At 36.6% G+C, this 13,946-nt stretch overlaps 1 protein-coding gene across 1 annotated transcript in view; it reads right to left on the reverse strand.

Moving 5' to 3' along the window:
• Positions 1-13,946, reverse strand: part of Myh15 (myosin heavy chain 15) — a 127,072-nt gene that overhangs the window by 95,793 nt on the left and 17,333 nt on the right. The window contains exons 10-14 of the mRNA XM_005074780.4: positions 12,267-12,370; positions 10,256-10,394; positions 6,344-6,462; positions 3,848-3,997; positions 2,677-2,847 (exon numbers count right to left, since the gene is read on the reverse strand). Coding sequence (XP_005074837.1) covers positions 2,677-2,847; positions 3,848-3,997; positions 6,344-6,462; positions 10,256-10,394; positions 12,267-12,370 — 683 coding nt within the window. The remainder of the gene's footprint in view (positions 1-2,676; positions 2,848-3,847; positions 3,998-6,343; positions 6,463-10,255; positions 10,395-12,266; positions 12,371-13,946) is intronic.

The raw sequence follows: 13,946 nt of genomic DNA on the forward strand, positions 1-13,946 counted from the left end.
ATAATAGATTTGTTACAGAATTTATATGGAAGGAGATCACTGTTAGTTTAGAGAATGAAATTAACAGTTAAGCTTGATGTTTAAAATATATTATAAATGCAGTATGAGATAAACATTTATGTAAGCTTAAAACATGAAAATTTTATTATTAAAATCACTTTTTCAAGTCCAGCAATTGTTTGACCAGTAATAAAAAACACAGAAAACAGTAAGTTAGAAATTCATATTCACATATGAAAGACTCAAGTTGGTATAGATGGAGGAGCATGACTTACCTGACTCTGAAAATATAGGGGAATGAAATAGTGAGAAAATTCTTTCCCCTCCATAAATATTCCAAGTATGTATGACACAATGTGTTTTGTATATATTGAAGTATTGTAGTTACTTTTAATTGAAAACTTTCCGTGATTCATTCTGTATCAACAGTTAAGTTTTCTTATTAATATAAAAATTTTTCTCTATAGGACCCATATCAATATACTGGATCTTTTAAAAATAATTCATTTTTCAAGGAAGTTCTTGCTATTAATCTGACCTGAGTTCTTTGAAGTAGTTGAAGACTTATATTTGCTTTCTATCACCTGGTCAATATTTTTCACATTGTATCAAACCAGTAGAAAATATAACAGGAAATTACATCCACATTGCTAGTGTATAACATGGAAAACTCAAGGCTGGAATAAATGAAGCAATAACCTCAGGTCAAATAAAAGTCAATAACATTGACTTATGGGGTGAACAATCTCTATATCCGTCTTTCTATTTAAAAATAGTGTCTTAGTATAAACACAGTAAGCAGATGCTTGAAGTGACAGTTGCTAAAAGTTAAACCTTTCCGTTTGCTGATCTGAAGCTCTGTTGTAATTTTAATCAGAAAACACACACACACACACACACACACACACACACACACACTTTACCACACCATGGTTGGTTTATTACTATTATTTTACCAAGTTTATAGTGATATAGGGAATCCATTCTTTTATTCAACTGCCCTCCCCATTGGGATGTTCACTGACCAAAATAAAATCAATGTGATATTTGTTCCTTTTAAGAAAAATAGGCCTTTTATCTAAAATTTAAAAAAACTAGCATAAAACAGTGAAAGGTCAGTTACCCTACACCCTTCCTGACAGGGCTGGGGGTAATCAAATGTTAGAGCATGTAAAGAACTTTCAAAAAAGCAAAGGCTTTGGCCTGCTTAGACTTGTCACCAAATATACTTCAATTCCTAATAAAACCAAGAAAAGTCTTAGAGTTATTGCTATTCAACAACACTTGTTCTTGTAGAAAAAGCAGCAGAAAAGAAAGCACGAGCCCTTCTATCAAACCCCATTAATCCATTCCAGTACACAGAACAGAGTAGGGGGACTCATTAAATTCAGAAACTGTATACTTCAGCTAAAGTGTTAATAAGAAATAAAACGCTATCACAAATTATTTAAAATAAGTAGTACCAGTTGAATTAAATGAACATACAATATTCTGCTTGGTACCAGCCCTAGACCAATTGTTTCTCTCCATGCTAATTTCCCAAATTTTCTTAAGCTTCCCCTGGTATGGCTATGTTTATTATTTTTTGTTTATTTGTTTGTCTGTTTTGGGGGGGCTTTGAGTGATACATATATATAATGCATTTTACAAGCCAACCACATTCCCCTCCCCTCTCCTTCCCCTCCTACCATCTCCTCCCAACCCCCCCCCCATCCACTCCTCAGAAAGGGTTGGGCCTCCCATGGGGAGTCAACAAAGCCTGGTATATTCAGTTGAGGTTATGCTCATTGTTAATGAGACAAGTGCTGTAGAAGTCACATTTTTAGCTCACTTTCCCATGAGAAAGACAGAGCTTGGCCATTTGATTTTCAACAAGCAAGCATCCTTGCATTCTAACAAGGAGACCATGCAAATGCTGCAAATAGACTGACTTTATTGCACATGATGGAGTAGGGCAGCTGAAAGGAGAGTTTAACTGGGATACCACAGATCCTGCACAGAAACACTATCAAGAGAAGATGGACGGAGCCTTCCAGATTCAATTTAAATCTGCTGACAAAGGCAACTTCCTAAGATGAATCAGCATGGTAAGCTGTGATAGTTTATAAGCAAAAACGGACAAGGATGCCAGTTTAGTTACCCTCCCTACTATCACTGTCATCATATAACCTCCATCCAGTAACAGATAAAAGCAGATGCAGAGATCTACATCCAAGCACCAGGCAGAGCTACAGAAGTCCAGTCAAAGATAGGGAGAAGGAGTTACATAAGCAAGGAGGGAGTCAATATCATGATGGGAAAACACATAGAGACAGTTCACCGGAACTTGTGGGAGCTCATGATCTCTAGACCAACAGCTAGGAGCCTGGTCCTCTGCCTGTGGGCAACAGTTGTAGCCTGGTCTGTTTGTGGGAACCCTGGCAGTGCGACCAGGATCTATCCCTAGTACATCAGATGGCTTTTTGAAGCCCATTCCATACAGTGAGATGCCTTGCTCAGCCTATAGGGTGGCAGGGCTTAAGGTACAAGGCTTTGTTGACTCCCCATGGGAGGATTTACCCTTTCTGAAGAGTGGATGGGGGGTGTATTAGGGAGAGATGGGGGGAGGGGGAAGAGGGGGCACTGTGGTTGATATGTAAAATGAATAAAAAAGTAAAATTATTAAAACAACCATACCTTCTCAATGAGATCTATGCAGGCTTGCAAATCCAGACCATAGTCAATGGATATCCACTCAAGGCCTTCTTTCCTGTATTCTTCTTGCTCCAGAATAAACATGTGCTGATTGAAGAACTGTTGCAACTTTTCATTGGTAAGATTGATGCAGAGTTGCTCAAGACTATTGTACTATGAATAGGTAGGAAGAAAATTAAAAGTAAGATAGAAGTCTACTTGCAATAATACATAGTAATGAGTAATCATAATCACAATCACACGACAGCAAATGTACACAAGCAGTAACAGTGCTCAGTTAAATTCCTGTATATTCCTCCAGATATAGCTACAAACTAATGATTAGTGTAATAAAATAATACTCAATGGAATTGTGATTCAAAAATCACAAGACTCTATTTACACTTATTTAAATGCAGATTAAGAAATCAAATACTTAACACTAATTTAGCAATAATAATTTGTAGGAGTGAACCCCAGAAAGCTATCCACCCATGAGGGCGGAGACATGTAAACTGACACAGGTAGATATAAAAGGAAGTGAAAGAAGAAGGAAGCTCCCTTTTTTCTCCTGGAAGCCAGCCACGCTTCTGACTCCTGATCAGTGCGACTCTCTCTCTCTCTCTCTGATAAATAAATATATTGTTTTCCCTATATAGCCTCGATAATAATTAGTGTTAATTGTAGCTCTTTTCTAATCAAAGTAGCCCTTAGGGTATGATTCTGTTTGTCATTGTTTCCTTTTTTAAGATGAAATAGAATTATATAAACTTTTCCCCTCCCTTTCCTCCTACTCTCCAGTTGATAACCTTTTCTTTTATTGTTGTTACATATATACATATGTGTGTATATGTATGCACAAATGTATAAATATAAACTGCTGAGACTATTTTTGTTGTTTGTGTATATATGGTTTCAGGGCTGACCACTCTGAATTGGACAAGCTATAAGAGACTCATCCCTGAGAGAGACTAATTCTCCTTCTCCAAGCAGTCATTAGTTGCTTGTACTTAATTGTCTAGGAATGGGACCCTGCCAGGTAGTCCCCCTTCCGCATTCATTAATATTAGCTTAGCATGCTTTGATCGTGTTTTCCCACTGTTACATTTCACAACTCAAATTTTCAAATCTCCTTGAAATACTCATTGATTTTACTCTTCCCATGTATACTTACATCAAGTATTTCAAAACCAGTGATGTCAAGAAGAGCAATGAAGAAGTGGCTCGACAGCTTGGTATCCAGAACCTGGTTCATGCGTGCCACTAGCCACTTAAACATCCTTTCATATATTGACTTAGACAGTGCACCAACGGCATAGGTTACCTAGGAATCATATTTAAATTTTTTCTTCGTAAGTATGTGGTGAGATAGCTCAGTATTTTTAGATTACTTGCTGCTCTCCAGCACTCAGGTCAGGCAGCTCACAACCTCTTGACACTCTAGCTACCGAGGATCCAATGTCCTCTTCTAGTCTCATACATGCTCACACCCACATACAGACTCATACACATTAACAATAAAAGTAAATTTTTAAAATATTCCTTTTTAAATTTTTCAAAACAATGTGTTTTTAATCCTGGGCATTGTCTGTCTGCAAACACCTTCAAGTCAAACCAGTATGTGTTTATTAATCTTTTATGGTTTTAAAATTATGCTGAATATGATGAGAAAAACAAGAAGAAAAGAATCAAGAAAAGGTTTTGTAAATGAGGAAATCAGGGTAGAAGAAAGTTAGCACAGTGCCTCTTTATCAAAAGTATAAGAAAGAAATCATGTTCTTATTGATATCCCAGGATATTGTTTGACGCTATGCTCTAGAGCCTTGTTCTGAACGTTGTGGCCCAAAGTCCTGCTTTCAGTATCAGAATCATCTGTAACTTTTAAAAGATGTCAGGACTGAGGTTGAGCTCCAGATGCACTGAATCTGTATAGTAATGCTATTCCCATTCCCCCAGACCAGATGCAAGAAAAAATCCTCTTATGTCATTTTATGAAGACTCTCCTGCCTTTAGTACCTGGTAATGTATCTCATTTCCCATTTAATGTATAAATTCTTAACCTGTCCTTAGCAAGAAACATATTAATCCAATTCACCAATGGTCCCTTTTTCTTAATGTCTTGTTTTAGAAATGTGTCATCACTCACTCCTGTTCTTGGCCTATAAATTCCCATTTGCCATGGCTGTATGTGGAGTTGAGTGAAAAATCTCTTCCCTGTTGCAATATCTCTATCTCTAGTCCACTATTTCTGAGTATTGTAAGACTACAAAGAGATAAGCATTAGAGAGAGGGAAGGATTGGAATTGACAAATCTGTGCTAGGCAAGTGTTCTACTACTGAGGTAAATCCACAGATGCACAAGTTAAACAGACATTTACAAAACCATCCCCTTCACTACTAGACTTATGCTTAAAGAAGGAATTGGTAGTTTAAAGTAGTAAGACATTTGCCTTGTCCCTTGTAAACTGTACCATTGTGCTAATTTTCTCAATGAGGCTGCAGACAAATCCATGATGGTCAAGCCTGTTATGACCTTCACATAACCAGTCCATCAATTGTATGTAGTGGGCTTTTATTGTTTCTTTTTCTTGGGGAAGAAGTCCAGACAGAGTTTCAAATAGCCTAGGCTAGCCTCAAATTCATTCAAAGATGGTCTTGGGTCATGATTCAGATCCTACCACCTCTCATGTGTAGCCAACACCTAGTGCTAGGTGTGTGTGTGTGTGTGTGTGTGTGTGTGTGTGTGTGTTATGAATGATAGAGACAAGGTTATAACTTCCCTATACCATTTTCTCTTTCTAGAAAAACCATATTGATCACTTTTCACATTGTAAAGGGAAAATATGACAAATTATCATCATTGGATATAAATGAAAGTTCTAGCACCACTGTCCCAAGTGGAGGAGGGGAACTTCCTTTTACAAATGATTTTATCTCCCTGTCCACAATGTTACATGCTGTGTGCCCCAGGTAGCATAAGTACACAATGCAAGAATACTATACAATAATTACTGGATTTTGTTTAAGAAAACAAATGTTTTGTTACCACTGAGATTTTTGTGTATATATGTTACTGCAGTATGACCTGTATCACAATGACTAATATATATAGCAGATATAATTATTCTGAAATGTACTAGTATACTTAAATTATGTTAGTACCAAGCAGCCCATAAGGAAAAGTCTGAAGGTCAGCCATCCCAAACATTTGCCATTTATGCCAAACTAAATCAGCATAGCCTTCTGTATTTCATGTCTGCTCTCAATTTCTTGTTCCTTTGAATCCTATCTTCAACATACATACTGAAACTTATTCCCCATTAATGAAACCACATGCTGATTACACTAAGGAAGCTAATATGTAAAGGGATGTCAATTCTCCAAGGAAATTCACTTTAATCCTCTACAGTTCTGAAAGATTTTTAGCTGGACAGCCAAGATGTAGATCTCAATTGAAATTTTACCTAAGGAGAATTGTTAAAATATTCAACATAGTCCCTTACTACTGTAATGTCTTTCATGAGAACATTTAAATACCCACCACAGTAGCTCTTTTTACTGTTTTCACAGAAAATTATTAACATTGTCAGGTGTAGAAAATATGTAAGTATGACATGTATAAAATAATCACATGATCACACAATTACAATGCCCTCAAATATTACCTTACCTGTTGTATATTTTGACTTCTGGTAACATACTCATTACCAACTTTGATTCTAGGATAGATCAGGCCCTTTACCAACTCAGAAGAGTTAATGCCCATGAGGGAAGCAGCTTTGTCAGCATCTGATCACACAAGAAAGAAAGAATGTCACGAATGGAGGGAAGAAAAGAGTAAAAGAGGGTAGAAAACACCGTGGAAATCATTTCACTGTAGTCAAATACACTGCCTAGCGTATAGAAGGGCTGTGTGTTTAGATTAATGTAAAAATACTAGAGTGCAGCTTTGAAATAAATGGTTGGATGAATCTACTTCTTGCAGATACAAATGAAACCACAGTGAAGCACGACTTAATGGTCGCTTAGAATGGCTCTCACAGGAAAGTAGTAACAGGCATTGGTGAAGGTGTGGAATTCACATGTGGCATGGCCATTACAGAAAACAATGTTGACAATTTCTTAGAAGTTAAGCAGAGTCACTGTAGGACCCAGTAATTTCACTATTGCATATGAATCTGGGAGAAATAAAGACATTTTTACAAAAATATACACAGAATTTCTAGTAATATTATTATAGTAATCAAATGTAGAAAAATGTCAATCAACTGATTAAAAATATGTTATGATATGCTTATATACTGGAAATAAAATGAAAAAGAAATGAAGATTTACTTAGTCTGTGACAGAGTTTCATTCACAAGAACTTGAAGATGATGGGGAGTTGTAAGAACTTCATGAACCTACCATGGAAAATGATGAAATATATTTTTTTTACAAATAATACTATATTTACAGAATTTTATGGAGATCAGATGAACACTTATTCATAGAAGCATACTTGTAATTTTGGTTTGAAATTTTAATACAAGTGAAATAATTTATAGTTCAGCGTGTGTTACTGCTGTAATTTTCCTTTTTTGCTCTCTACTCTTCCTCCCCACTCAAAGAGTAGACTATACATGTGATGTATAGTGTAAATTTTGGGGATAAATCCAAGGTGCATCTTTGGATACTCAGTTCTCTCTGAAATGGTTAAGAAGTAACACTAGCATAAGGGATGTTACTTTGTTTTTAATGTTTAAAGTAAGATGACATATTGAGAACTTAAATTAACCCTGTCTATGAATATAACTAGACAGGGATAGTTCTTAGCAATGGAGAAAACATGAACAAAGCTTATCTTGATATAGGAAGTGTTTTTGCAGTCCTAAAGCAGGTACAGGTAGGGAAGATGAAGACACTTGGCAAGAACTTAAAAATGCATTTCCAGAAAAGAGTGGATGGGACCTCTTATTTCTAATATCACCATTTTCTGATTTATTAGTAAATATGACTGGCTTCTATAATTACAAACAACTCTTTATTATGAAAATGTCATAATAAAACTTAGAATCTTATTATTTAATCTATGCTGATAAATAAAGATGCTTAAAATTACTAGGATCTATGGAACAGTCGCAATTTCTTGGAAGGCTCAACCAGGAGGACATTTGAGCCACGAGTTAAAATTTAACCAGAGTTAAGTGTAAAAGCCCAACCTCAGAGACTAATAACAGAGCAACCTTAACAATAGCAACCCCTTTGTCTCAAAACATGGAAAAAGCAACAAAGCAGAACCTGACATAAAAGCATATGAGCTACAATATATGAAGATTATACATCTTCATTTCACTTTCCCTGTTTCATCCATACCTGTGTTCAAAAGCTGTCATTTCTGAAGGGACCACCTGATCAATATATTTATACCAAACCCATTCATATTCTCATATACATTATTCTTTCATTATGTTTTATTGTCACTGAATTACCAGTTGATACATATTTTCTTGACCTACATCTCTCAGAGTCAGGATGATATCTTGTTCACATGTATGCTCAAGAATAAAAATATCCCTGGTACTGGGTTAAACATAAAAGGACACCCAAACCAGTCACAGAATGAGAAAAAATTCTTGACAGAAACTTCTAAGAAAAAGATATGTAAATTTCAAATACTCATACAAAATGATGTTCACCATCATTAATCAGTAAGAAAAAGAAAATCAAAACTGTAATGTGACAAGGCTATATGTCCATCAGAGATTAGGTACTATAAAAACAAAAGCAAGATAAGTTCTGGCATAGATTTGAATCAGAACTTTTGTGTACTGTTTGTGGCACTGTGAAATGGTGCAGACACCGTGGAAACCATTTGACTGTTCCTCAAAATTACAGTATAGAATTACCATTTAGTCCATAATTCCACTTATAGATAGATACACATTAAATGCCGAGACTGAAATTGAGACCCTTTTCCAATCTATGGGGCCTCTGGCAGTGGATCAGTATTTATCCCTAGTATACAAATAGACTTTGGGAGCCCATTCCACATAGAGGGATACTCCCCCAGTCTAGACACATGGGGGAGGGCCTAGATTTCTTCTCCAAATGATATGACAAACTTTGAAGACCCCCCATGGAAGGTCTCACCCTCCCTGGGGAGCAGAAAGCAGATAAGGTGTTGGTTGGGGACAGGGGAGGAGGGAAGGGAGGGGAACTGGGATTGAAACAGAAGCTTGATTGTAATTTACATTAAAAAAGGAAACAAAAAGAAATTGACACCAGATAGTGAAAGCAACCTGGATGTACATCAACTGGTGACTGGATAAACAAGACAATATAAATACATACAACTGAATTTTAAAAGGAATGAAATTCTGATAATACAGGTCAACCTGATGATGTGGTGCTTAGTGAAATAAAATATATACAAAAATATAAATATTGGGTGGTTTCATTTACATGAAGTACCTAGACGAGTCAAATTCATGGAACCAGAAAATACAACTATGGTTTTCAGGGGCTAAGGATAAAGGAAGAAAAGCTTAACGTGATTCAGTTTTCAATAATAAAAATATTCTAGAGACAGACAATAACAATGTGAATGTACTTAATTTCAGAGAGAAGTATACTTATAGCTAAAGTGACCAATTTTGTTATATAAATATTATCACAATTAAAAAATAAAATTAAAACTATTCTCCATTGAAATAATTAAATGGATATAGTTTCTCTTTTACATGGATTTTTTTTGGTTTTTTTTTGTTTGTTTGTTTGGTTTTATGAGACAGGGTTTCTCTGTATTGTTTTGGAGGCTGTCGATCCAGCCTGGCCTCGAACTCCCGAGGGCTGGGAAGAGAGACTCACTTTTCTTTGTGGATGTGGATCCAAGTCAGTAGTAAGTGGACTTGGGGCATTTTAATAATAAGAAGAATAAAAAAGAAGGAAATGGATTGTTGAGTCTCAATGGACTTGGATGGAGATCAAAACATATAAATGTATGAAAATTCGAAAGATTAAATAAAAATTCTGTGAGAACTATGTTTTTAATTGATTATAAAATACCCCAGACATTATTACAATCAGTAATCTCTCTATTAAAGTGGAAAATCACAATTATAAAAAATATAGCCATCTGGGAGGCAAAGGCAGGAGGATCTTTGTGTGTTCGAGTCCAGCCTGGTCTACAGGGCCAGTTCTGGGACAGGCTCCAAAGCCACAGAGAAACCCTGTCTTAAAAAACAAAAACAAAACGAAAAAATATAGCATAGCTATTGCAATGATTAGATTTAATTTAAAAATTCCACCAAAATAAACAAACAAACAATCAAACAAAAAAGCTGGGCGGTGGTGGCACACGCCTTTAATCCCAGCACTCAGGAGGCAGAGGCAGGCGGATCTCTGTAAATTCCAGGCCAGGCTGAACCGACAGCCTCCAAAACAATACAGAGAAACCCTGTCTCATAAAAACCAAAAAAAAAAAAAAACCAAAAAAAAAAAAAACCTTGAGGCATAAAGTACATGAAAGGAAAAGAAGGTGGGCTTGGGAACAGTGATTTAAAGGGAATTATAAACTATGTCTTTGTAAAATAAGACTTACTTTCTGTACCATCAGCCTCCAGTTGCTTTTCTCTGTGGTTCTGTCTAAATTTCAGGTTCCCAATGTGCATGATGGCTCCAATGATCTTATAACACCCAAACTTCTCATCGGGAAGAAATCCCAAGATGTCTATGGCTTTCTGTAAGAAGAGAAACATGTGGCTAGCTGTGTCTTCTTTTTCCTGATGGCTCCAGTAGGCTCCTCACTCACCCTGCTCTGTATCACATGTCATACCAGGCTGTGGACTGTAACAATAAGAGACAGAGTAGTGTAGGCCTAGAGTGACTACTGGATTCACAGAAACACAGATAGGCCTTGTGGACGCTTGGCCACCAGCAGTCTGTTCAGTCCTGTAGAAGGGAATTAGAGTGGTGGCTTGAGTTGCTTAGTGCCTAGCGGCTTAAGAAGTTTTCTTTGGTACCTGTTCCTTTCTTTTCCCTGCCAACAACAAATCCACTAACTGGCTACAGGAGGTTTGTCATCTTGTCTTGCATAGCTATGGAAGTTATCACTGAATCTGCTTGGTGGCATGGCCCACATGTTGCACTGGTTTTTCTCCAGACCTCCTCATTTTAAAAATAGGTGAAAGGGGGTGTTAAGGGAAGAACACAGGGGCTGGAGAGATGGCTCAGAGGTTAAGAGCACTGGTTCTTCTTCCAGAGTTATTGTGTTAAATTCTCAGAAACCACATGGTGGCTCACAACCATCTGTAATGAGATCTGGCACCCTCTTCGGACATGCAGACAGAAAACTGTATACATAATAAGCAAATCTTAAAAAAAGAAGAAGAAGAACATCGTGTTGCTAGGGAAAACTCCATTTTGTGCTAAGCACCCATTTCAATAACTTTTGTCTCTGACCTCATTTCCTAAAATGATTAATTTGACAACCCTGAGTCCTTGCCCCCACTCCAGAATTGTATAACTGTTGTGAAATGATTAAGCACTTGCTCTGGCTTATGTAAACTTGATTATCTCTGTGCACAGGTGGGGGGTGGGGGGTGGCAGTTCCTCACATATCTGCAAGTTCTTAAGAAATGAAGTAATTGTGACCTTTGCCTTTAAAAGTCTTCCTCCTCTTCAAGCTGTGCCTCAGTCCCAAATACAATCATGAGAACTGAGAACAGCTGCAACTTAAATAAAATTCAGCTAATTACAACTGGATGGAGCTCAAGTAGTCTCTAAGTGTTTTCTAACACTGTAACAATGTCACTATATATGGCTGCATCCTAGGAAGACACTGTATGTAGTCCCAGAAGAATTCAGTCATTATAACTAATTTAGAATGCTTACAAAGACAAGGGTTGAGCAGTTTATATTCTTTTTCAATAACTTCACTTATAGCAATGCAAGCTTGAGTGAATATAATACACACAAAAAAGAGTATTAACCTTCTAAGACATTCACAGGGTAAAAGGAGACAAAAATCTTGGAATTTAACAAGAGGAGAATGGTTCAATAAGCAATAGGACAAATGCCTGACTAAAATTTTTTGAGTATTCACCTAAAATACTCATAAAATGAAATTGAAAAATCAAACTGGCAGTGGCAGCACACACCTTTAATCCCAGCACTCGTCAGGCAGAGGCAAGTGGATCTCTGTGAGTTCGAGGTCAGCCTGGTGTATAAAGCTACACAGAGAAGCACTGTCTCAAAAAACCAAAAAGAAAAATCAAACTCTGTGGACCACGTGTTCTTGCAGCATAATTATAAATAAACAACAATACCAAAACAACACCATATAGATAGAAAACAGAATGAAGAATTTAGAGATATACACCAGCTAAAGGAGTTTGCTATGAAGTTGAAAATTCTGTCTACTTTTCTATAGCTATAATATCCCTCTATTGAAAATATGTGCTTCTACTGCTAGCAAATTTTGGGGAAAAGCAGTCTCCCCCATCAAAGGGAGCAAGGCCAGGTCTCCAGACCTCAAAAGGAGCTGTGATGATGTTAGTTTTCATGGCTCATTGCCTTCACGAGACTTAACTTCTATAACCACCAAGCCTTACTTCTGTGGCCAGAAATTCTTCTGCATCATCCACGCTCTCCATAGCAACCACTCCACAGGAGCAAATGTGGAAGTCGGAGGGATTTGTGGACACCAGGAGCATGTCTGTAATGGAAAATTTTTGGTCAAATAGCTTAGAGAAAGCACAACACCTGAGGGAGCAATTGGCCAAAATTCAGGTTACTCTTACAGTTTATGGGATAGTCATAAACATGCCATAATCAACTCTATATTCTAGACTCAAACCTCTGTAATCAATATTTTTCTGTTAACTTGTCTGTCATATGTCAAGGCCTCCCAAGAGAACACCAGTTTGGCCAAATCCAAGCGCAGATTCAATTGAAGCAGAACAAAGTGGTGGTAGTTGGTAGGGGATTGTAGATAATGTGTGTTGGCAAAATTTTGATAACATGCACTTGGCCTAGATTCATGACAGAGAGCCAGAGGGTAAAAATGCTCTGTAAAATTATAAGTATAACATACCTGAGTTTCATGGCTAGGAAACAGCCAATTCTCTGGGGTCAGCACCCAGGGAACATTAGTAACGTGGTCCTGTCACTTCACATCCTCACTCTCAGGAGGCTGAGTCCTTCATTCAAGGGATCCATAAATCAACACAATGTAACCACTGTACTGCTGCTGGGTTTATGAGTCTTGACATGTTTTATTTTATCAGTAAACATAATGCAAGACAAAGCTAAGACAGCTGTCAACAGATCAACTAACTTGGCAGAATGCTGCCTCACACTTGGTCTCAGTGAAAATTTTTATTTTTATTTTTTTTAAATCTTGCTTATCTTTCTCTGTTTATTACCCATTGAAGTGAAGATCTGCATTATGGAAATACAAATCTCAGAGACAAAGGAATTGGCTTATAGGAATGCTCATACTAACTCCATTTGGAAGTATGCTGGATGTATTAATAAAACTGCTGCTTATTCATAGAATAAGTTATTATTCATCAAATAAAGAAATAAATTGAAACATTAAAGAATCTCAAAATGACCATGCTGGCTGAATTCATCCAGACCAAAAGAATATGTAATGTATGATGATATTATATTAATAAATTATAGAAAATGCAGCCTAATTATCATGTTAACATATGGATGTCAGTAGAAGGGTTCCAACAATGGAAGTGGAAAGGAAAGAAAAATTATAAAAGACCATGAGGGATAGTTTTCAAAGGATGTATGTGGTGCTTGTGGTAATGGCTCTTTAAATATACATACAAACATACATAGGTACATATATATATACCAATATCTACTGTGTACTTCAAACATTCAGTTAACTGTAAGTCCATGATTTTCTTTTAAAGTCACTTTTGTTATAAGCCTGGCCTTTTACAAGATAACTACTACAGCCACCAAAACTACCCATCTTAATTAAAGATGAAAGAAAATTTCCATGAAAAAAAAACAGGGTAAAGAAGTTTCTGACCACAAAATCAGCTCCACAGAGAAAAAAAAAGAATATTTCAGACTTAGGAAAATGATAAGCACACTCAAGAGACTATGATGCCAAGATAGCATTTTTGCAAACTATGACTTAGTTTAACTAAGCATGAAAAAGGCAACAAACACTACAAAATCAACAAAACGATAGCAATTAAAGCACATATTTCACTATTAACTCTGACTATTAATGGCCTCAATTACACAATCAAAAGACAGAAGAT

The sequence above is a fragment of the Mesocricetus auratus genome, unplaced genomic scaffold (assembly GCF_017639785.1).
Source record: "Mesocricetus auratus isolate SY011 unplaced genomic scaffold, BCM_Maur_2.0 Super-Scaffold_100008, whole genome shotgun sequence".
NCBI classification, from domain to species: Eukaryota; Metazoa; Chordata; class Mammalia; order Rodentia; family Cricetidae; genus Mesocricetus; species Mesocricetus auratus.